Source organism: Peromyscus eremicus, chromosome 17, assembly GCF_949786415.1.
Source record: "Peromyscus eremicus chromosome 17, PerEre_H2_v1, whole genome shotgun sequence".
NCBI lineage: Eukaryota > Metazoa > Chordata > Mammalia > Rodentia > Cricetidae > Peromyscus > Peromyscus eremicus.
The window spans coordinates 15,595,671-15,621,829 of NC_081433.1; the positions used below are offsets into that span (position 1 = coordinate 15,595,671).

Genomic DNA, 26,159 nt, shown 5'->3' on the forward strand with positions numbered 1-26,159 from the left:
CTCCTTGGTGACTTTGGTGAAATTCCTTTGAGTCTGCAGTCTTCTACCTGATCCCTTGACCAGCCAGAATCCTCCAAATACACTCAAACTAGGCAACCAGGTACATTCCAACTTGATGCTTAAATTATGTACTGGTTGGGACAAACTGACCCCTTTCCAATATATAAAAGAACATCTGATCTGGAGCGCTACTTGTCAAGCTATTTTTGGGATCTTTCCCTGTAGTAAGGAGCTGTTACTCTACTTCTCAATAAAACCCCTACTTGCTCTCAATTCCGCTGTTCTCGCTGACATTCTTTTCAATAGTGAGACAATGAAACCAACAACTCCAACCCAGGAAACCAGTGACAACGGCTGTGGGTTAGTGCTTTCATTAGAAGAGTAACTCTTCACCCAGGTTCTCTTAGCTCTAGAACAGCTCAGTATTTGTTGCCTTTATAGTCCTTCCGCTTTGGCTTTCTTAGAAATGTCCATGGACAACAGTTAATGAAGAGATTCAGAGCTGGCCAATGAGCTGAGAATAAGTGACTGGTGATCAGTTCTATAAGGGACACCTACCCCTATCACAGACACACCCTCCAGGTCTCAGGGAACACTGAAGGAGTAAGGACAGAGTGCTGTCAACTGCTGTCTCTGGACATGGCATTGCTGTTGCTGCACTCATGGACTCACTGCAGCTATGGCTACCTCAACAAAACCTGCACAGGATCAAGCCAGTCATCATTTCAGCATGGATGAGGGAAAGGCTCATGAGACTCCACTTGCAGCTGAGGAGCTACTAGCAATTGATGGCTGCTAGGGAAAAGTGAGTCACTTTTCTTTGGGGGTAGGACTGCTGGAAGTGGGCCTTGCTCAAGTGGAGGGAGGCCCCACATCCATGTGCATGCAGACAGAACTAATTAGACTCAGTGGGTTATAAAAAAGAACAAGGCAGGAAGGTAGAAGGGGAGCATGTTGTGGGAGTCCCACGGGAGTGGGGAGTGGGGTGGATCCGATCAAGACACACTGTATACAAGTGTGAAACTGTCAAAGAATAAATAAGACATTTTACAACAAACCTAAACCTATCACCTCCCCTGACAGAAATCATTCTCATCTTCAAAACACGGCCTCTTCATTATTTTCATGTCCCTCTGCAGACAACAAACAACACTAGAAAGTTTACTGATCAAGGCTAAGCTTCTGGGCTGGTTGAAAAACCCCAAGTGCTCAAAAACATTGCCCACCCTGCTCCAATACCACTGTTGTTGCAATTATGTCTTCAGCCTCTGTACTCACAACATAGTTTGTTTAAAGTTACCAACCAATTCGACTGTGCAGCTGGGCACTGACCAGACTGCAAGACCTCGTCTTCTCTAACATGACCTAAGTGACTCCTTTCATCTGGGTAGCAAAACTCAGTTTATTTTCATCTTTTTGCTTACATCCAGGTCTTTTCTTTCTCTTTCCCCAAATTATCTTCAATTTAATTGAAAGTCAGTTCCTAGAAATTCCACTCCAAAAATAGCACTGCAAACTGTATAGGCAACATCTAAAGTAAAAACCCCCAAAACAGAAGATTACTTTAAGGTACTCTGGACAGACATGGACCCATCTGTGGCAGGCACATAAATACTTTCTTCTGATAGGATGAAGTATCCAAAACAGTTGCAAGCTGCTTAGGTAAGTGACTGATGCTTAGTCTCATAAAAAGCACAGATAAGTGTACTTGAACTATTAGATACCCAGAACATGAAGATACCCACGATCTTTGTGAAAATGGCTAGTGAAATGACAAGAGATGCAGACATAAAATGTATGTCGGGGCTGGAGAGATGGCTCAGTGGTTAAGAGCACTGGCTGCTATTCCAGAGGTCCTGAGTTCAATTCTCAGCAATCACATGGTGGCTCACAACCATCTATAATGAGATCTGACATGCAGGCAGAACACTGTATACATAATAAATAAATACATCTTTAAAAAAATGTATGTCTACACTATTAACATAACTATAAATTATGAATGTCAACTGTCAAAGACTGAAGGGCATTATGCAAAAATAACAAAGGTGGAAGCTATAAAACATGTGCAATTATAATTTTTGACATTATGGTATTTGTCTAGTTATCTACTACCATATAAAAACTATCCAAAAACTTAATGATTTAAAATCCCACTACTGAGCTAGATTTGCATGGTGGTACATGCCTTTAATCCCAGCAAAAGCAGGCAGATTTCTGAGTTCAAAACCAGTCTACTCTACATAGTGAGTTCCAGGACAGCCAAGACTTGCAGTGACCCTGTCTCAAAAAAATCAAACAAACTGACAAGTAAGAACAACAACAAAACCCACTACTGAACTGGGAGTGATGGTAATGATGCACCTTTAATCCCAGCATGCAGGAAGTGGAAATAGGTAGACCTCCGAGTATGAGATAAGTCTAGTGTATAGAGTGAGTTCCAGCTCATTCAGGGATACACTGTGAGAATCTGTCTCCAAAATAAAATGAAAACAAACCAAAAAAATTATGTTGCTTGCGAACCTGAAGATCACAGAAGATTGGCATCTACTAGATGGCTCAATGACTTGGGAGCTGGAGTTCTTAGAAGGCTTGCTCACCCTATGTGGGCATCTGATTCAGGCTATCAGAGCCTGATGCTGAGATGGAACATGGCATGGCTACATGAACAAACAGGGAGATCAAAAGAGTGAGAGAGATGAAAGCAAGAACGAATCAGAAACAAACTGCATTGTCTTTTCTTACTCAACCTCACAAGTAGCACAGTGCCATATATATCTACCACATCCTACCTGTTAGAAACCAATCACTAAGGCAGGGTCTGTAGCTCAGTGGTAGAGCACTTGCCTTACCTCATGCATGAGGCCCTAGGTTCAATCTCTAGGACAGCAAAAAAAAAAAAAAAAAAAAGGAAAGGAGGAGGGAGGGAATGAGAGAGAGAAACCAATCACTAAATATGTCCACATTCAGGAAGAGGGACTCAAACTACTTCTCTACAAAAGCCAGCAAAATCACCTGGAGAGCTTTGTAAAAATGCTAAGAACAATGAATCAAGATACTGGTACACCAAATAAGTACTTTTTCTTTTTCACTTTTTTTTTTTTTTTTTTTTTGGAGAGGGTCTTATGCATTACGGACTGGTTTCAAACTCACTATGTAGCAGCCCAGGATGACCTTGAATTTCTGACTTCCTGACTCTACCTCTTGAGTGCTGGGGTAAGGATGTATCAGCACATCCTGTTTTATACTGTGTACAAACCCAATGCTTTGTACATGCAGCACACACTTTACTGAGCTACATTCATAGCCCAAAATAAGTACTTAAATGTTTCCCTGGGTGATTAAAATGTGTAGTTAGGAGGGAGAACCAAGGAATTATGATAATCTTCTAGCTTTCTTTCAATTCTAAAGATATGCATATCATTCCAATTTAGGAAAAAATGAATCTTTTAAAAGGTAAAATAAGTCATTCTGTGCCATGAGGCAAAATCTTTGTCCTTTAAAAATTCTGCTGAAATCTAATCTCCAATATGATATTGTTCAGATGTGAATAAGATTATGAAGGAAAAGGTCTCAACAATAAGTTTATAGGGGCCGAAGAGGTAGTTTAGCCATTAAGATCACTTGCTGCTCTTAAAGGGGACAGGGTTTTGATTCCCAGCACCCACAATTAAGTAGTTCAATTCCAAGGGGTCTAACACCCTTTTCTGACCCCTCCACTATACCTGTGCAGACATGGTTATATATACACATACAACAACAAAATAACTCCTTTTAAAAAAGGAGTTGGGTTATAAAAGGGATCCCAGCAAGCTCCATCATCCTGAGGACACAGTAAGAAAAAGTCTACGAACCAGAAGTAGGCACTCACTAGACAATACTGCCAGCACCTTGTTCTTGGGGAAATTTACTGTTTTTATAGGCCATCAGTCTACGATAGCAGAATGTTACAGAGGCCCAAATTTGGGCATTTCTCAAGACCAACCAACCAATCAACACATACAAATACAGGTATATTTAGATGTCTATACATGGATACACAGATATACACTTTCTAAAGTTTGACAACATCTTAGCCTGTACCTGGGTATTGTCATTGATAAAAGTAGCATCAATTGTTTGAGTCCATTAAGATTAATTCACAGGATTGAGCTTATTGATAGAGTGCATGCCTAACATGTATGAGTGTACACACACACACACAATCAATCAATCAACTCATGACACTAAAGATGAAAGAGTGGATGCTTCCAGAACCACCCTATGCCTTTGTTGACATACACCAAGTCCTTTCTAGCCTACCCTTTTCTCTAGTATGCAGCCTGTTTGTCCAAAAGGCTCTGTGAGCCCTCTGAAAGCTTGGCAACATAACTCTAAAGATGCAAGAAGTGCAAATTTACTTATTTATTTTAGTGACTGAGTCTGACTAGGTGGCCTTAGCTGGTCTCAAACTCAAGAGATCCACCTGCCTTTGCCTTCTGGGATTAAAAGCATGTACATCACTATAACTGGCTACAAATATAATTTTTGAAAAAAATTGTTTTCTCTTTTTGTGGTGCTAGGGTTAGGAAATGCTAGTCAAGAACTCTACCAGTGAACTTTATCTTAAGGTTACAAATGTATGAACTATTTTCATTACTACTTTAAATCACTGTGCCCAGAACAGTGATTTTCAAGATGTGCTTTCTCTGGTAGCCTAAGGTTATATGTCCTAGAATAAACATTTAATTATTCTAATGTACAATTATAATCTATATTAAAAATTATAAGAATGTACTTTTTGCTGTTTTTTTTTTGAGACAGGTTTTGCTGTGTAGCCTAGACTGGCCTTGAACTTGTTGTGATCCCCTCATCTCTGCATCCGAAGTGCTGGGATTACAAGTATGTGCCATCACTACACCTAACTTAAGAGTGTGTATATTTTATTTTTATGGTCTCTAACACTTTATTCTATTATTTTTAATTATTGATGAGTGTGCTGTCCATGGGAGTACAGTGCCTGCAGAGGCCAAACGATGACATCAGATTTCCCTGGATCTGGAGTTCAGACTACCCAACAGGGTGTGGGAACCAAACTCGGGTCTTCTGAGAAGCAGCAAGTACTCAACTACTGAGTCATCTCTCCAGCCCCTGAATGTATACTTTAAAAACAAAATTATGAAAAGGATTTATGTGCTCGGTGGCAGAGAAAATCTGGCATGCACAGGGATTCAACATCCAACACTCTACCCACCAAGGATTTTACTTGGCTATCAACTTCAAAATAATCTGGAATTAACTAAAACCCAAGCATCTGAACACACCTGTGAGGATATTTTCTTGAATGAAGAAATACTCAAGTAATTAAGGTGAAAAGACCAACCCCAAATCTGGATCATCTGAGGTTGGAAGGACCACCCTAAATCTGGGTCACACCTTCTGGTGGCAGCCTACATGAAAGAGCTTGGAAGAAGGTAGCTTTTGCTTTCTGCCTGCTTGCCCTCTGCTTGGCAAGTTCATCTATCCTGATGCAGAGGGATTCATTCCTTCACTGGTATCAGACCATACTTCTTCAAGATTCCAACATACACTAAAGGCAGCTGAGACATCCAGCCACCAAACTGTGTTTAGAATGGCTAGCTTTACAGTCTGCTTATTTCACCTCGATTTCAAAAAATTTTTTCAATCATTTTAGTTGTGAGCATATGTGTGCACACCTGTGTGTGCCTGTGCACTGAGGGCAGGTCCCACGGAGGCCAGAGGTGTTGGATTCCCCTGGAGCTGAAGTTACAGGTGGTTATGAGTCACTGGATGTGGGTGCTGGGATTCACACTTGGGTCCTTTAGAAGAAGCAGTACATGCTCTTAACCCCTGTACCAATCCTCCAGCCCCACCTTGTTCTTATAAGGGCAGTGAATACTACAGAATTCAAAGGAACTAAAAGAATGAGGGAGAAAAATATTTAAAGACTGCAGAGTGCTTGCAAAGCATGCCAAAGACCCTTGGCTTGATCCCCAGAACCACCAAACCAAACCAAACAAACCTGTAAGATATCACATGAACCAGTGTATTATATTATCATGGTATATTACTCAAATTATGCAGTTTCAGCTGTGGGAAAGAATTCCTGAGGATTTGGTAACTACTGAAAACACTCTGCAACTAAAGCAGCAAATCTCTGTCTAAATATTAGTCTTGAGGCACAGGTCAACTTCTAGGAGATACTACTTCTCATCTGCTTCCATTTAACACAACCAGTTCTGTTCAGCGGTACGTTAACTAAGTTCTGATGTATTCTCTACCTTTCTGAATAATTCAAATGCTCTTTCCTGTGCATTCTTTTTGCATGAATGGAAGGATCGACCTCAGAATGCCATGAAAGAGGACGAAGAGAGCCAATTAGCAGAAGCCTTATGCCCTACTACTTGCTCTGCATGAGGCAGTTTCCGATGTCTAAGCCCCACCGTGATGCAGAAGGTAAAAGGACTCCTGATAAGAAGCACTCTTTCTGCTAATGCTCTTCTCTCCCCTGTGAGGAAACCTTTACAATAGCACAACTTACCGCAAAGATCTTTAACAATGTTTTCATGTAGAGCTTTCGGATACCAAAGGAGACTCCAAAAATGGCAGGGACTATGATGAAAACAAGTAGCAGAGTGAAGAGGACAGTCAGGGAGATGCCCAGAAGGTTGACAATCAAGCTATCAAAAGGCAGCAACAGGAACATGGTGGAGGATGCAGGTCAGGCTGGTTTCCACACACAAACACGTCTTCAGATGATCCCTTCCGACAGCACAAGCCTTGGAAAGGAAGCCAGTCCCCCACAGGTGACAAACTCCATCTCAAAGTTCACATCATCCAACTGCCTGAATCCAGAGCTGTGGTGCCGAATAGTAGTACAGAAGGGCCACAGGAGCACCTCAGAATTCCAGGTCTCTCTGGTACAGATAGAGCTGTGGTGAACGAGGCAGGACACGGCTTCAGGAATAGCATTCGAGTCTGGACTGTTTCTGGGCAAGTGAGCGGCAAGGGTGAGCTTTCTGTTCGGCTATGTGGGCTGCTTCCAAGGTTTTACTTTTTTTCCTGCTCCAAAGCATTCAGCAGGTGAATTTGTCCTAAAGGGCTGTATTGCCAGAAGTACTGAGAAGAGTTCACCTTGGTGCCAGAAGAATCCTGATAACTCCAGTAGACAAGGGCAATTGCTGGCACTTCACACCAAAGGCTTCTGAATGTCAGTATGCAGAAATTAAGTAATTTTTACTTAAAATTCCTTCATAAGCTAAAACTGAGTTCACTGTAAAGAGTTCATAGCTGGTCCCATGTTCCCTTTGGGGGGCTCCTGGTGCTGGCTGCCCCAGGACCCTCCTACCCGGAGAGCCCCAGCCTTTGCCAGTAATAAACAGAGGCTGGCACAGAACGTCTCATGCTGCCTGTACCGAGCACTATTCCAGACACGCCTGGCATTGGTGTCCTCTGATATTCTTCTCCCTTAAGGCACCCTTCTCAGCAGTGACCTGGGTTCTTGGCAAAAGGTTGTTTACATGCTGCCAGAGCTGGGGGGTGGAAACAGAAACACCATCAGTCACACAAAGCAAGAGGAGAAATGTCAATATGCTTCTGTATGTGTGGCAAGGGAGAGCTGTTTTAGGGTAAACCCACAGCCAGCTTCTCTAGTCATCAAGGTCAAAAGGGAGCAGGCAAATAGATACGCACACAGGGACCAGAACAGGTTCCCATAGTGTTTTTACCTGCAATGAGAGGAGCCTGTGGCCACACCAACTTTCTGACAGCACGTATTTTGAAAGGTAAGGGTATAGTATGCAATGTAAATTCCATTCTGACTTGTCCCTCAGTTACCTAGAGTTCTTCATAACAGACAGAACTAACTTTGTATTCTTCCCAATATTACACAAGAAAATCATTTGTTCCTGTCCTTCTCAGGACCAGGCAACAAAAATGAGGGCATTAGTAACAAGGTATGCTGTTCTTCACTTTACTTTTTACTTAATTAACTTGGAAGAGAGTTCTATGAGTAAAAACAGAGCCCCCCCCCCTTGGCAGGTGCACAGTTTTCAACTAAAAGAACACACTAGGATTAAAGTAACCTATCTCCTTAGATACCACTAATTCCACCTTTCTGTTAAATATTACTGTGCTAAATAATCCTACCATACATGATTTAGTACCAGCAAAATTCCTAGAATAATAGAACTGTAGAGGAAAAGGAAATACACATTCAAACTTTTACAAGGTATTTATCACATTTCTTCCATAGAAATTAGGCCTTCCAGTCCACTTCACTACACTGGCTGCTCATTTTAAAATTCTACTATTTCATGTATCTCATAAAAGTAGTCCAATATATAGTGCTCATTCCAAATTACAAGTTACCAATGCAAGCCCTGAACTTGGGAGCATCCTATCAGATCTTTCTGGCAAAAGTGTTTACCATGTGGTATTGGGGACAGAAGCCAGGGCCTTCCCAACTCTGCTGGGGGCAAATACTCTATAACAGAACTAAACCCCAGAAGTGACCTCCCAGTTTTGTCCCAATACATAGTTCAAGAAACTGAACTTACCATCAATTTTGATCCATGTTTTATGAACTAATATGTGTTATGTCAGGGCTGGCAAAGTAGCTTAGTGGGTAAGGGCCCTTGCCACTAAATTAAGGCCCTACGTTTGGTCCCCAGAACCCACATGGAACAAGGTACAATTAATTCCCACAAGCTGTCCTCTGACTTCCACATAGGCACCATGGAACATTCATATGTAGACATACACACACAAAACAAACATAATAAAAAATGGTATCCCGGCTGGCACCGAGCTAAAAGCATTATCCACACACTGTCCTCATTGATTCTCCTAACAACTCTATGGTTGAGTCATCACCACTACCATTTACAAATGAGGATAGTAAAATTTAGGAGACAACTAAACTTCCCAGGGTCACAAAACCTGTTAGTACAGAAGTCGGGACAAGGGATCATCTTATACCATGCTCTTTAACAATATTTATGACTTCCTACATCCCAAACTACCCTGAAATAATCAGTACCTTACTTATGCAAGGTGCTACAGGACTTCCTATAGAGAAAAACCACAGGATAGATCTGGAATCATGTATCAGAATTTGCTGTTCTCAGAATCTAAGTACATGAGGGTTTGTTTGTTTTTTTTTTTTTTTTTCATTTTTATAAACTGGCTAAACTCATTCCATGCCAGATTTCTAACCACATCCCCAAAGTGACTGAGGAATTTGCGTCACTGTGTTCCTTACACCTGTCAGGGCCTAGCCTAATTCAAGAGCCACACCTCTACTCTATCCTGGCCCCTGTTCTCCCTTGGCCAGCATTCCCATGAGAAGATGCAGCAAGAGCCCTCTGTCCCATTGCCCAAGGTTACCTCGAATTCCAGGGGCCCAGAATGACTGTCACATATCAAATTTGACCCCACATGTCAGAGCTTTGAACATTCTTCTTTGTATCACAATCAGTAGAGAATTCCCAAGGTAATCTGAGTTCATGTCCCCAAAACACTAAAATAAACACATGTAGCAACACATTCATTTCTTCAGTTAGTTTAAGAGTTGGCCAACTACACATATCTGGCTATGGTTTGTTTTATAAGGCTGTGGAGCTTGGTATGGCTTTTACAACTTTAAAGAGATATGGAAATAAGAATGTGTGACAGAGACCAGGGCCTGCAAAAGCCTAAAATACTGACCACTGAGCCTTCACAGAAATGGCTTGTACCTATCCTTTTTTCCATGAGAGGTAGTGACCTCTTCCCCTCACCCCATCCTTCCTAGAGTACTTGCTCATGAAAGCTGGACTCCAAACTAGAGAACACTGAACTAGTCTGACGAGTTCTCTGGCCAACACCAATATTCACATAAATTCTTAGAAGTAGAGGAAACAATACACAAACTGCAGTTATCTCCTACACACCTTGGAGGATTAGTAGAGATACTAAGGTCAGAAGTAACTGAAATATCAGAAAACTGCTCATTTAGGAGAAGATATATTATTTCGCCTCAAGTAGCATATAACACTACCTCTTAAGGATGTGTGGTAGGGAAAACATTAATTAGTATTTGCTTATTCTCTTAGCTTCCATAGCCAGATTCCTGCCAAATACTGAGAATCACATTATATCTAAAAGCTCCCCGCTCTCCTCCACCAACCCCCCCCCCAAACTTCTTAACTGTTTCAGAGAAAAACACAAGACCCAACTAGTTCTGAGTATCAGGAAGGAAGTTTCATTGTAGTCAGAGACAGAGCCAACTGCTGAGCTACGTAAACTTTTTAATCCTTAGTAGTTTCCAAATGTCCTCGATCCTCGGAGTGACTAATTCCGTATATACTCACTGGACAGATAGTATGTGCTGGATATTATGTTAACAGTCAGTGAACAAATAATCGAAAGACAAGAGTCAAGTGAAAAAGCAAACACAAAGTCACTGTTTCAAACTTTCACAATGGCTAAGTAGGAAAAGACAGGAGCTCCAGAAAATGTTGGGAAATTAATTGTTTAAATTCATTTAAACATCTATGCCAGTTTAGATCTAGTCACAGGTATGTGGCAGGGGCTATAACCACTCCTAAACACAGAAATATTTTCACAAAATATTCTGAGAACTTACTCCTATCTTCATCAGGTGACCATGCCTGTCAGAATATGTAGAGATCTGAGATGTCATATGGTAACTCTAAAGGGATACTAACAGTGTGCCCTTTTATTAAAAGTAAATGGTTAAGGCTGGTGGATGGCTCAGTAAACAGAAGCACTTACTGTGCAAACCTCATGATTCCAAGTATGATCTCTGAAGGAAGGAGAAAACTTGACTCCAAAAGCTGTCCTCTGATCTTTACATGTCCACACATATGCCCTCACATGTGTGTATACACACACACTCACTCAGTCACAAATTAAATTTTAAATTGTTTAGCCCATACAGGGATACAATTTTTTAAGCACACAAAGTACATGTTTGTCACACATTAGATGCCAATTAACAGTTCATACTATTCCCTCTGCAAGGAACTGTCCTAATTAGCTGTATGTGTCAACTTTACACAGCTTTCACACATACACATCTGTGAAAGGAAGGACTGCTCAAACTAGACTGATTTGTGCGCATGTGTACTGGGGATTATCTTGATGGCTAAGCAATGGTTCTCAACCAGAGTTGATTTTTTTTTTTTACACCCCTTGGAAGCATTTAACAACTACAGGTATGTTTGGTTGTCATAACTTACAACAGGGATATCACTGGTACCTGGTGCAATGGAGCTGGGACACTATTGAAATTGTCAGATACAGGATTGTCCCATAACAAAGAATTACCTTGTCTAAATATTCATAGTGCTGGAGTTGAAAACTCTATATTAATGCATATGCAAAGGAAGCAGATGCAACTGCACTTTAAATATCTTAAAGAATGGCAAGCCCATCAGCAGAAGACACAATGGCACACTATCTTTTTTTTAAAAAAGAGATGGGCTGGAAAGACGGCTCAGTGGTCAAAAGAACTTGCTGTACAAGTAGGAAGACCAGAGTTCACATCGTAGCACACACACAATAAGTCTGGTGTCCAGAGCACAATTGCAACCCTAGATCCGAGGCAGGAGGAAACAGGAGGATCACTAGGGATTGTTGGTTTCCAGCCAAGCTAAATAAATAATTAAAAAAAAAAAAAAAAGAAAAGGAACTTTGAGTCCCAGGTTTAGGGAGAGACACTGCCTCAAAAGGAATAGGCAGAGGGTGAGAGGACACCTGGATACCCTTTTCTTCTATAGGCCTGCATTCACTTAGATAGAGACAGACAGACACATATGCAGATAAATAAATCTTTTAGTGAGTGAGTGAGTGAGTGAGTGAGTGAGTGAGTGTGTGGGGAGAGGGTAGAACACCTGCTTAGCTATGCTCCAGGGTTCTATCCCCCAACACACACAGCAGGAAGGTAGGGGGAGCACATCTACATATACAATGATAAAAAAACAAACAAAGAATGTTTTAGTAGGATGTGACAGCTCATGTTTGTAAACCTAACACTGAGGAGGCTGAATCAGGAGGATTGCAATTTTGAAGCCAGTGTGGGCTACATATATAGCCCAACCAATATAAAAAATACAACCTCCCAGCTAGAAGCAGAATAATGTCTACAATAAATACCGATTATGAAGAAGGAAGTGAAAAAAATATACCAAGTTTACAGCTATTTGCATATAGTATCTCTAGGGAAATACAAATAAGACACAGGGTACATGTTGTAGGTGCCTCTCAGAATTAATACCACTGTTCATCCTTTCAGCATCTTTAAAACTGCATTGAGTAATTTCAGTAGGTAACAGTTTCAGTTCACTGAAAAGAGACACCCTATACTTTAAACCATGGCTTACTCCCTTAATAGTGTGAATGGGATTTGGAGTCAATTATTCAATCTCTTTCAGCGCCTGTTCAGCAATACCTACTGACCGAAAGGACTGCTCAAAGAATGTAAGATCTGGCTATCATTAAAGACAAAACATGAGAAAGGGAACGTGAATGTCCCATTGGTAGGATGTGTATTAGCTAGCCACTATGGAAAAACAGTATAGAGTCCTCAAAACACTAGAAAAAAGAACTTCCAATATAATCTAGCAACTCCACTACTTATCCAAGAAAGGAAATCATTACACCCAAAAGACACAAGTTTATCACAATACTATTCACAATAGCTAAAACATGTCCTAGTATGTACCCAAATAATAAAATAAGCAATCAACTTAGCTCCCTTCAGTAGATAAGTGGGCAAACAAACTATGGTGTGGTACATATACACAATGGGATTTTATTTAGCCAAAAAAATTTGCAATTCTCATTTACAGCAACATGGATGGAACTGGAGGTCAATATATCAAGCAAAATAAGTCAGACACAGAAAGACAAGCGCCACATATTCTTACCTGTGGAAACAGGTTAGTCAACTCAGTAAAGAATGAACTGGAACAGTGATCACTAGATAGAGGAGTAGGGTGGAATGAGGTGTTAGGGAGTTCAATAAGGGGCACCAGGGCCACAAGATGGCTCAGAAGTAAAGGCACTTGCCACCAAGACTGATGATCTGAGTTCAACTCCTGAAAGGAGAGAACTGATTCCCACAAGCTGTCTCTGGCCTCCACACATGTGCTCTAGCATACATGTGCTCACACATATACCCATGAATAAATAAATGTAACAAATATATATAAACAAGGAGCACCAAAGTCCAACTGGAGGGAAGTACTGAGTTTTTAAGCACAATAGGTTAAAATAACCTATAATATATTCCAAAATGGCTGGGAGAATATGGAATTTCCAGTATATAAAATGATTGTTTAGAGAGAAATGTTTATTTACCCTGGCATGATTAAATTGCACACATGTATTGGATCGCCATAATGATGTATAAGTATGTTTCAGTAAAAGAACTCCAAACAGGAGATTATGAGATAATAAACAAATGGTCTGCACAGTGTACCTGAGTGAAAAGACCTCCACTGAAATCAGAGTGAAGAAAATGTTTGGTGCTCAAAGATAGCACACTGTGTGAATACATAAGCTAACATAAAACTGTCACAGTAATTCTAAGAGGACAGAAACCAGTGGCATTGATGGCAGGGCTGGAGGCACTGTGGACTAGAAGCAGACCCAGCTACAGCTGTATCTAGGTCCACTACTGGCTCCATCAGGATGTACATGTGAGTCACCCAGGCCTCAGTCCAGACAAAATTAATCAGAATCTCTGTGGAGGGACACTACTAATAGTGTACTAGGCTGAGATAAAACTTCCCAGGGTCACACAACCAATGAGTGGCAGAACAGGAATCAGAACAAGGCTCTCCGTTTCCTAGCCCATACTCTAACAACTGCACCTTCTTATTTCCCAAAGTTCCAAGAAATAAATTGACACTTGCCTCATGGCAGACCTGTTCACCAGAACTTCTTGGTAACTAGAGAAAGTCCCAGGGAGATCTGGATTCACGTTCAAAAGAAATAAATGTGTAAGTATTTCTAGGAAACTTGAGTGATTCTAATGTGTGGCTGGAATTGGGGTCAGGATTATTACCCATGAACTCAGCAAAGAACAAATATAATCTGAGAAAGCCACTAACCATCTTTGATGATGTATACCTGTAAGTAAAAGGCATCTAATTCTCTAAGTAGAAAAGGGAAGGGAATATAAACAATTGTAGGCACACTGATAAGAAAGCTCATGAGAGGATATGAAACTGCATCTTAGATTGCAAACTGGTAAAAACCATTCTGTGTTAGAGATCACTCAGATGAGATTAAGGTGGTTGTCAACTAGAAAAAGGAGACTTATTCTGGTCACCCTTAAGGTAGAGAATTGGTATTACTAGCAGTTATGGGGGTTATAAATTTTAGCACAATAATAATAATTTAATCCGAGTGCTGGAGAGATGGCTCAGTGGTTAAGGGCACTGGCTGTTCTGCCTAAGTACCTGTGTTCTAAGAACCTGGGTTCCCAGTACCCATACGGAGGCTGGGATCATTTATAACTTCAGTTCCAGGGGATTCAACATCCTCTTCTGTGCATCAATCAGCATCTTCCAGTTAGCATACAAAGGGCTACAAATTACATGATTTAAATGTAATCAATAAATTTATAAAGAAATAATGGTGGCCAGGACTGCAGAAAAGTGGAAAGACTGGGACTAACAGTTAAAAGGTGTAGGTTCTTTCTAAAGTGATGAGAATGTCCTAACTTGACTGGTGATTCTTGCACACATCTGTTCATATAGTCACAATTGAATTGGATGCTTTATGTGTGTGGGTGGTTACTTTGGCTCAGTTTTATTTTATCATGGAGAGAAGGCACGGCGTAATTCAGAGACAAGAACATGTAAGAGGGACGCTGTATCTTAGCAGCAGATAGAAGGCAGAGAGGCAAGTGTGTGTGTGTGTGTTTGTGTGTGTGTGTGTGTGTGTGTGTTAAATGGAAGAGTGGTATAGTAGGTGAATTTTAAATTACTTTTAAAATATTAAGTTATTAAAAACTAGTAAGTGGGATTGTGGAGTTTTCTGTCTACTGGTTTCTAAAATTGTGGAACCTAAGCACTTAAAATCTCTGCCAACAGTACCAATCAACCAGATCAACAAGAGCTTGATAAACTGAAAGTATAAACATTAATTATCATTTCAAAGCTGGAGGCAACCAGCTGATGACAAACCACAAAGTTACAACAACCACTGAGAATCCAGTCCAACCTCTGCATTTTATAAGCTCTGAGGGTTAAATATTAACTAAGGTAAACCACAGAACAGAAACAGGACTTCTTCTGCTTCTTGCTTTTGAGTGGGTTCAACTTCAGACCTGGCAATGCTCACTTCTGATGAGATGGCAAACATGACTCCTAGGCACAGCTGGGCTGATTTCAACTTAACTGTTTTCAGTAGTGAAATGGAAAGAATGGCCTGAATGGGATGCTGCAGCTCAGTGGGAAGTATGTTTCCCCAGACACAGAGAAGCACTGAGGCTATGGTAAAGTGAACCTAAACAATCACCAATATACATAAATTTGAAATCTGCTCTGGATAAGATAAAATATCCAAGGTAGAGTCAGATTACAATAGGCAAAGGTTGACTCAGTTCACTGGGAAGAGTGGGGCTGGGTTCAGGGTCTTGTTCTCTCCCAACCCCAAGGTCATTTTCAACTCACCAGGGTTAGCATTGGCTAATAAGTAACATGGTACACCAAGTTCACTCCAAAAAATAGAAAAGTCTCTTAAAGCTAAGGAAAAACAAGTATTTTGATATACAGTATCATCCACTTAAGATAGCATGTAGATGGCTCAGCAGTGAAGAGCACTTCCTTGCAAAGGACCCAGGATTGGTTTTTAGCAATCACATGGTTGTTCACAAACATCTGTACCCCCAGCCACAGGTTATCAGATGCCCTCTTGTAGCCTTTGCAGGCACTACAGGCACATGGTGCATACTGCAGGTAACACACATTTTTAAAAAACAGGAAGGATGGGAGGGGCTGGAGAGATGGCTAGTGGTTCAGAGCACTGGCTCCTCTTGCAGAAGACCCAGATTTGGTTCCCAGCACCCACATGGTCTATACATGTATATACATAGTTATGTAACTCTAGTTTCAGTGTGTGTGTGGAGGTCCAACACCGTTTTTAGGTCTCAAATGGCACACTGCATGCATGTGGTGCTTATATACATGCAAGCAAAACACTCATACACATAAAAATAAACCTTAAAATTTAAAAAAATGACAATGTAGGGCCTAGCAAGATGGCTTGGTAAGGGCACTTGCTGTGAAAGCCAAAGGGACCTAAATTCAAATCAACAACACATGTTAAAAAAAAAGTTCAGTAGCAATCCTTCCATGTTACAAGTAAGACTGCTGAATCCTTGTGAAAAAAGATTTTAATGCCAGTAATAGGACAAGTGAGATAGCTCAGGGTATAAAGGTGCTTACTAAGCCTAATGACTTGAGTCCAATCCCTGGGAATCAGATGATGGAAAGAGAATCAGCCGGGAATGTTGATGCACACCTTTAATCCCAAAACTGGAGGTAGAAGCAGGCAGTTCTCTGTGTGTGAGGCCAGTATGGTCTACACAGCAAGTTCTGGCCAGCCAGAGCTATATAGTGAAACCCTGTCTTTTTTTTTCTTTTTTCAAGATTTATTTATTTATTATGTATACAATGTTCTGCCTGCGTGTATGCCTGCAGGCCAGAAGAGGGCACCAGATCTCATTACAGATGGTTGTGAGCCACCATGTGGTTGCTGGGAATTGAACTCAGGACCTCTGGAAGAACAGCCAGTGCTCAACCTCTGAGCCATCTCTCCAGCCCGAAACCCTGTCTTAATAAAGAGACAGAACTGACAAGTTGTTCCTCTGACTTCTACCCTCACACCATAAAACACACAAGCTCCTATGTGTGTGTATACACACACACACACACACACACACACACACACACACACACACTTTAGATGTAAGTAAATGGTAGCATAATTAGTAGTGATAACATTTGAATAACTAGAGAGGACATAAATATGAATGGCAAATAATCATGAAAAGGTGCTCCATATTATGTTAGGGAAATGCAAATTAGAATTATCAGATCCCATTTTATGTGTCATGACTATTTATGTGTCAAACTAAAAAGACAGCTTTATCAAGTATGGGATGTACAATTACTGCAACTCCTTGTACTCCTAGTGCAAATACAAAAGGCAATAACTAATTTAGAAAACTGGTTAAACATGAAAGGACCTTGAAGTCAGCATAAGATACCTCAAGACCAAGTTCTCAAGACCAAGGAGAAGGAAAAAGGAACAAAAGAGAGCAGGAAGAGACATTTGCCCCGGAGGGACAAAGACTCCGTCTGGCTAGAGAGGAGACAGATGTGGCCCATAAGCAAATGGCAGTTTAAGTTCATAAAGGGAAAGGGGGAAACCTTGTGTTAGAATAGTTGGTTAGTTCTGATAGGGCATGTTAATTAGGGCAGCCAAAAAGGGGCTTTGGATTACTGGACTTCAATGCTTTTGATAGCTGGACTCTGGTAGTCAGCTTCAAGGGGAGGAAGTGGCCAAATAAGGGAACAGATCTTGGTGGTTAGCTTTAGGAGTGCAATCTGTACTCTAATGGTTTAGCAGGTAGAGGGGATGGGGGAGAAGGGTAAGGCAAAAACTGTTGGCACCATGTTTGCCACGCCTGGGCCTACAAGAGCCCTTCAAAACATACTGCGATGGTTTGTTTTGTTCAAGGCCAATTCAAAAAAGACAGCTGAGTGGTGGCTCAGAGCTGAAATCTCAACACTGGAGAGGCTGAGCAAGGAAGGCCATGGATTTGAAGCCAGCCTGGGCTACAATTGTGAGGTTTCACGACAACTTGAACTACAGAGACTTTGTTTTAAAGATTAACACAGCAACTGGGTTTGGTAGTGTACATCTTTAATCCCAGAACTCAGAAGGCAGAAGCACACAGATCTAAGTTTGAGGCTAGCCTGGTCTGCACAGTGAGGTTCAGGCCAGCCAAGACTACATAGGTAGACCCTATCTCAATAAATAAATAAACTTAAAGGGCGAGGGACACCCTGAGAGAGCCTTCCCAGAACACAAGGACTGAGGTCCTACTTCAGCACTCACACACAAACACATATACTGAGGGGTGGGTATATGAATCACTGTCCTCTTAAGGGAGGAGACACCACAAGCATCGCAATCCCAGAACTTAGGAGGTAGAAGCAAGACTGAAAGGCCAGCCAGTTACATGGAGACTTTGAACCAAGCCTGCATTAAACTGTCTCAAAAACTCAATGGTGGAGCAGCTGGATCAAACTTGGATTGTCAGTCTTAGTGGCAAACACCGTTACCCACTAAGCAATCTCATCAGCCCAAGTGGTTTGTTTTATTTATTTATTTATTTATTTATTTATTTATTTATTTATTTATTTATTTATTTAGCTAGTTAGTTAGTTAGTTAGTTAGTTAGTTAGTTTTTTGAGACAGGGTTTCTCTGTATAGCTTTGCGCCTTTCCTCGAACTCACTCTGTAGTCCAGGCTGGCCTCTAACTCAGAGATCCACCTGACTCTGCCTCTCGAGTGCTGGGATTAAAGGCCGCCCGGCCAGCCCAAGCTTTTAAAACTATGTAGTTGACAATTGTACCTAAAGTGTTTAATGTGATCTTTTAATACATGTTGTATAATCATTAAAGCAAACTAGCATATCACTTTTACATTCTTTTAAAAGCAGCTACTATAAAAATTAAAATTGTACATGTGCATATATTTTTAGTAAATAGTATTGATCTAAAACTTTTAAAGGGAAACTCTGAAAGTAATATATTTCCAACAGATAAAAGAGAAAGTATTTTTCTCTCCCTATCATGAGATGGAAAAGTAGGACACGCCCAGAAGATTACCCGAGCTATTTACACAACTGGATGATGGGTTTTGCTTTGATCTGATTTTAACTGTGCCCTGGATCTCTCCTTTTGAAATAACATATATATGTTGTTTTTATTTTACAGGACCACACTGTTTAAGAGAATATGGATTTTTGAAGAAACTTTGGACTTTTTAAAGTGTTGAAATTTTTGCCAAGCATGGTGGCACAAACCTTTAATCCTAGCAGTCAAGAGGCAAGGGCAGGTGGATCTTTGAGTTTAAGGCCAGCCTGGTCTACAAGTTTCTGGACAACATAATAGAGCAGACGCTCTTCAACCTGCGGGTCATGACCCCTTTGAGGGTTGAAAGACCCTTTCACAGGGGTCACCTAAAACTATCAGAACACACAGATATTTACATTATAATTCATGACTAGCAAAATTACAGTTATGAAGGAGCAATAAAAATGGTTACATGGTTGGAGGTCACCACAACATGAGGGACTGTATTAAAGGGCTGCAACATTAGGAAGGCTGAGAACCACTGTAATAGAGAGAGAGAGACCCTATCTTAGTTTTAAAGACCGCAGCCCTTCTAAAGTTAGCATTTTATACTGTTATAATAACATGAGGTTCTGGGGATAAACAAAAAAGGAAAAAAAAATCATAGTTTAACCTGACACAAATTAAGTTACCTGGGAAGTGAGGAGTGGTGGCACACACCTTTGATCCTAACACTTGGGAGGCAGAGGCTGGTTTGAGGCCAGCCTGGTCTACAGAGTGAGTTCCAGGACAGTCAGGGCTACATAGAGAAACCCAGTTTCAACAACAAATTTACCCAGGGAAAAGGAACCTCAACAGAGGAGTTATCTCCATCAGACTGGCCTGTGGGCATGCACGTGGGGCACATTATTAACTAATTAATGATTGATGTGGGAGGGCCCCAGTCCACTGAGCAAGCCACTAAGCAGACTTCCTCCATGGTTCCTGTCCTGACCTCCCTCAATGATCAACGGTGACTGGGCTGTGTAAGCCATATAGAACCTTTCCTCTCAAAGTTGCTTTTGGTCACCTGAACTATTAGTTACTTTGCTATTGCTGTGATAAAATACCATGACCAAGGAACTTATAGAAGAACCTGTTTATTTGGGGCTATGGTTATAGAGGAATAAAAGCCCATGAGGACAGAGCAGAGACAGCAGGCATGGCAGCTGCCACAGGATGCTGAAGGCTCACATCCTGAACCACAAGCAAGCAGCAGAGTGGGAATTTAAATGGGAATGGCATGTGACTTTTGAAACCTCAAAGCCACACCTCCTAAGCCTCTCCAAACAAGGCCACCAACTGGGGACCAAGCACTCAAATGCTGGAGACCATGCCGGATAGCTCATTCAAACCACCTCACGGTGGAATAAAAAGCAAACCAGGACACTATGTCAACTAGATGTGGCTGCTTCCCATTAAACTCCATCTGTATGACAATTACCGTATTGGTTACAAACTCACAAATGGCCATCCTGAAAGTAAATTTACAACCATGCCACAATATACACACAGCCTATACTCATATCTAAATCCAAAGTACTCTATGGTCTAGGGTTTGCTTGTTCACAGCACTCCTTGGAGAACACACCCACATTAAGTGTGAAAACTGATACACAAGTAAAACTACAGCCATGCACTTGTGCTACACTTTTTGTCACTATGAAAAAAATGGTCGAGCAACTAACTCAAGGGGAAAAATTTTATTTGGCTCAGCTCCAGAAGGTTCAGTCTAAGGTTGCCTAGCTCCACCGGCTTGGGCAAAATATGGCAGCAGGCTGTGTGATAGACACAGGTGTTCACTTCACAGCAGACAGGAAGCAAAGGTGGACTACAGAAAGAAGACATAGCTTTCAAAGGCACAGCTCCTGTGACTCACTTCTTACAGCTAGACATTCCTCACCTTTCACCACTGTTCAGTAATGTCATCATATGAATCTACCAAGGGACTAACTCAGAGTCCTCATAATGTTTCTGGAAATATGATCAGATACCCTGAGGTGTACTTTGCTAATCTCCAAAGCATTTCTCAATCCGATGAAGTTATTAATTAAGATTAACCATCACATAGGATGGAAGGGAGATGGGAGAGAAGTAGAGGTATCTAATTTAGTAGAAAGATGGACTATAATCAATAGTTTTGCCATATGCTGTCAATGGATGGAATGTGATTCAAGTAACTCAGTTATATTACTTTTCATTTGGCTTACCAGTTTAACTTGCATAGGGAATCTCATTAATCAATCCTTAGTCCTGAACCAACCAACATACAAATTCACTTAATGAAGTTGTCCCATTTAAATAAAGCATTGTTTTAAAGACAGGTAGCTCATGCAAGAATCTTGGGAATCGTTATCTTCTGCTTGTATGTACCTCAGTTCCTTTATAAAGAAACAAAAAAAAAAAAAAAAAAAGAAAAGAAAAGAAAAAAAAGCAAACCACGACCAAAAAACAAAAAAACCTCAACACATTTGAAGAAATTCCTTTAATTGGGCCTTGGAATTATACAGACTGCCTTGTAACATTCACGCTTTCCTAGTTGCAATATTGTTTCTGGGGGGAAAAAAGAACGGTTACAGCATAAGGGCATTTTGATCAATAACAAAACACCTAAAGGACAGCAGTCTCCTAAGACTTTACTACTGATAGACACTGTAGCCATCTTATTTTGTATGAATGTCCTCTATAATGTTCCAATAACAAACTTCCTAACAACGTACTTTTCAGAACAGTATCTCTGTGCATGACGGTACTGAAAATTTACTGTTCTTATAAAGAATTTTAATAGCACAGTTTGCTAGAAAATGCATAGTTTTATCAAAACAAAACCTCACCATCTAGCCCAGATTTTTGTTAATAGCACCAAAGGGTTTAGGGGAAAATACTATTGTTCTCTCAGCCATCAAGTGTAAAGCAACTTAACACTAGGGAGGTTATCGACAGCCTGGACTACAAAGGAAGACCTCCCCATCACATACACCCCCACCCCACCCCCCAAAAAAAGGAAAAGGAAAAGATCAAGAGTGCACTTCCAATTAGTCTAATTTCTACTAGTAAGTATACCAGCAGTGCTGGGGATCAAACCTAGGGACTCAAGCATACTGAGTGCTCCACCATTTGAGCAGAATCCCTAGTGTAACGCCTTTTGTGACTTTATTAAATAGCAGTGAATGTTATCTAAATTCTCATACCCTTTTCTTATTGCCAACCATTTTTAAGTCAGTATTTTCTGAAGTCTTCTAAAAGCTTAATCAGAACTTCTCCTTTGTTCCACATTTATTTTTAAAATAAATTAAAAGCATATTCTTATTGTACTATTCTGGACGTCACTGAGAAAGCTCATGTTAACTCACCTAAACCTTTCATGATGGAGAGCGCTCAAGGCAAAAGTGGCACCTCACTGTGGCAAAGAAAGACTTAATTCAGAGTTGGGAAAATGGGATGTTCTTCCTAGCCTCAACATGGCCTCTTAGAACTATTGGTCTGGGCAAGTCAATGAACCCCTCTAAACATGAAGGCTTGTTAAAAAATAAATGGAAGGAAGGAAGGAAGGAAGGAAGGAAGGAAGGAAGGAAGGAACTGGACAAGATGATGTGGAAGTTCCCATTCATGTATATGCATATCGAAACCTTCAGAAATCAGGTCTTTTCCTTAGTCATTCTCCATTTAAAAAAAATGTTTCATTATTTTGTGTGTATGAGTGTTTTGTCTTCGCGTAGTTCTGTACATACCTGGTGCCTGAGGCCAAAGGATGCTAGATCCCATGGAACTAGACTTATGGACAGTTATGAGCCACTATGTGGATGTTGGGAATCAAATCTAGGTCTTCTCTAAGAGCAGCCCATGCTCTTAAGTTCTAAGCCATTTTATCCAGCTATTTTTATTTTTAATTGTGTAATTGTGTGTGTCTGTGTGTGGCCATGTGCATGTGAGGCTATTGGATCCCCTGAAGCTGGAGTTACAGACAACTGTAAACCACCAAAAGCGCAGGGAACCAAATCAAGGCCCTCTGCTAGAGTAGTGGGCTCTCTTAACTGATGAGCCATCTCTCAAGCCCTTCCACGTTACTGAGACAAGGTCTATCACTGAACCTGGATCTTACCAAGTGGTTTGCAGGAATTCTTGTCTCTGCCTCTTAGCAGTGAGATTACAGATGAGAGCCACATCTCGCTTTTTACATGGATGCTGGGGATCTGAACTCAGGTCCTCAAGTTTGTGCAGCACTTTACCCACGGAGCTACTTCTTCAGCTCAAGGAAGAACTTTTAATAGGTTATCTTCCAACAAAAATACATTATAATTCTATGCAATGCTACACTCTTTATTTTGAAACCTAAGCTACTTTTGACAAGTAGGGCTCATTGTAAATCGAAAACTTCTCTGGAGCTGGAGATATATAGTTCACTGGTAAAAAACAAAACAAAACAACCCCTCCCTACCCATCCATACACAGTAGGGCTAATTTTTTTTTTCTTTCTGAGACATAGCAGAAAAAGAATATAGGGATGTAGATGGCACAAGATTAACCAATGGTGTTATTGAGACTAAATAATGGGCGTATGTTAGCTAGAAATACTATTTTTGTATATCTGAAATTCCCCAAAATATAGATCTGAAAAGAAAAGTTACTTTCAGAAAGAGAAAGGAACATTCAGCAGGCAAGAGTACAGGAGTTTTGTTCACACCGTCTACAATTTCAGTTTAAGTGATTTAAATGCCCATTCTTATGGGGTTTCGATACAATCTTCAAGGCATGCTGCTGTTCAGCAGAGGTTCTGCTAAAATTAAGGAAAACGAACTCAAACGCAAAGTTCTTCAAATGCTTTTCAAGGCTATCTATTGATAATAAGCGCGAAGAGCTGAGAACGGGATGGAACCATTTCACATAGATTTTCTATAACTTCTGGGCCACCAAAGTTATATCCAAGTAAGATGGCAAGTGAACAGATACGTCAAACTCCCGGGCAGGAGGATGCTGCCCCCCCCCCCCCGAGGGCAGGAACCAAGGCAAAAGGTAGTGGAGTCTGGGGTGTGACTCGGTGGCTCAGCGGAGTAGACTAGACTAGAGGAGGACTACCCTAGTATAAAGGGAGCGAGGGAGCCAGACCTGAGAAAGACAAATGTGAGCACAGCGTAGGGGGTGGGGGTGGGGGGGGACACGACACAAGGGTGCATTCCAGGGGGCGGGGGGGGGGGAGCACCGGTGAGGGCGTTTCCACGTGATCTAACGCCCGCTTCTCAGCCACGCTCCTCAGCTCAGGGCCTCGCAAGGCCGAGGCGTCCAGCGGGAGAAGCGTGGTCAGCTGCAAGAGAAGCCGGCTGAGGAGAGGTGAGGAGTGGGGGGCAGAAGAGAGAAGGGCTGGCTGGGGGAGAGGAGAGAGGAGCAGGGTGGGAGGGGAGGGGAGAGAGGTGCGGGGAGGCTGAGGAGAGGGAAGATGAGGGAAGGGCCGGCTGAGGAGGAGAGCAGGGCGAGCAGGGCGGGCTGATGAGAGAGGAGAGAGCAGGGCGGGCTGATGAGGAGAAGAGGGAGCAGGGCGGACGGGCGGGCGGGCAGGAGCTCGGGCCGCCCGGCTTGCCCCACCGGCCGGACCCCGGACATCGGCTCCCGACCCCGCGCCCCACGCCCGGCCGGGGCCTAGGGCCGTCCGTGAGGACCAGGTCCCGCCAACTCACCGGCCGTCAGGCTCGGCTCCAGTCTTCGCCGACTGCCGCTCCCGCCCTGCCCTGCCCTGCCCGCCGCTGCCGCCGGCCCAGGCCTACGTCACAGCGTGCGCACGCCCGCCTTTGTCTACGCCGCTCGACGTGGTCCACCCCCCCCCGCGCGCCCCGCCCACCCTGCGCTCGCGCTTGCGCCGTTCTCGGGAGGACGGGGCGAGGGAGGAGGGGCGGGGCGAGGGCGACGCCCGCCTCCCGCGGCTGTCTATTGGCCGGCGAGGAGGAGTTGCCCCGCCCCCCCGCAGTAGCCCCGCCCCCGCAGTAGCCAGCCCCGGGCACCGATGCTCTGGGGATCGTAGGTGTGTGCAGAGGTCGCTTTCTGACCCGCCAGTTCGGGCATCATTCCGGGAGAGAGGGAATGAGCCCAGAAGAGCAAGGTTTGTTTACTGAATCACTGTGGGACTTTGTGTACCGTGAGATTCGGTTCTGGCTGGTCACGAAAAGTTAGCTGCCACCCACCCCAGCACCATCCGTCCTGCCTGAGCTGCTCATGATCACACTGAGAAAGAAAGAGTAAGGCGTTGGCTGGTTAGCCAGCTGCAGGTTTCCAACTCAGCCTCAGTTCTAACTCATCTCTCGTCAGACTTGACACTCCTAATGCAGGCTTGTTTCCCCGACGTGGGTCCCCAAAAGAAGAGGAAGAGAAGAAAGAAGGGGTGTGTGTGGGGTGGGGGGCGCCTCTCGTTTTGCTTTTTTTTTTTTTTTTTTTTTTTTTTTTTTTAAAGTACGGCGTCCTGTAGTACAAGCTCGCCTCAAATGCTGAGGTGACACATGACCTTGAACTTCTGGACCTACTGATTTCACCTCCCAAGTGCTGGGAATAAACCACATCCCAAGTTTTTTTTTTTTTTCCCAAGTTTTATAAGGTCTGGGGATGGAGCTCAGGGCCTCGTGCATGCTAAAACAAGCCCTTGACCAACTGAGCTACATTCCCAGCCTACAAGTTGGTTGCTTTTATTATTTCCAACAGTACCAAGCCCTTTCCCTAATTCAGGACTTAAACTTTTCCACTTTTTGATTTCTTCTTGCCAAAGAAATTTTTACACAACTCCAGGTGCGTAAGTATGTAACATACTTAACATATATTTACTTAATATGTCTTGTATAATCATAAATTTAGTTAAAATCATTTTGTTATGTATATATAGTTTTACTCTTACTACCTATGAAAGCAAATTTATGTATTAATGAGGTGGATGTGCTTGTCACTTTTTATATAAAGAAATTGGCTAAATATTTGATACCAAAGGATATAAAATACAACATTTCTCAGAGGTGTTCAGTTTTTGTTGTTGTTGTTGTTTTGGTTTTTGGAGACAGTTTCTCTGTGTAACAGCTCTCTCTGGCTGTCCTGGAATAAACTCAGTAGTCCAAGCTTGCCCTCAACTCACAGAGATCCGGCTGCCTCTGCCTCCCAAGTGCTGGGATTAAAGTTGTGGGCCACTGCCAGGCGAGTTAGTTTTTTAAATTTTATAATTGTCAATACTGAGAACACTGCTTTTCATAAATACCTTGCACAGAA

At 42.0% G+C, this 26,159-nt stretch overlaps 1 protein-coding gene across 1 annotated transcript in view; it reads right to left on the bottom strand.

Annotated features, from left to right (window-relative positions):
• Positions 1 to 24,679, bottom strand: part of Gpat4 (glycerol-3-phosphate acyltransferase 4) — a 37,640-nt gene extending 12,961 nt beyond the window's left edge. Inside the window, exons 1-2 of the mRNA XM_059244877.1 lie at positions 24,596 to 24,679; positions 6,542 to 7,532 (exon numbers count right to left, since the gene is read on the bottom strand). Of these exons, the coding sequence (XP_059100860.1) occupies positions 6,542 to 6,706 (165 nt within the window). The 5' untranslated portion in view covers positions 6,707 to 7,532; positions 24,596 to 24,679. The remainder of the gene's footprint in view (positions 1 to 6,541; positions 7,533 to 24,595) is intronic.
• Between the last annotated feature and the right edge of the window lie 1,480 nt (positions 24,680 to 26,159).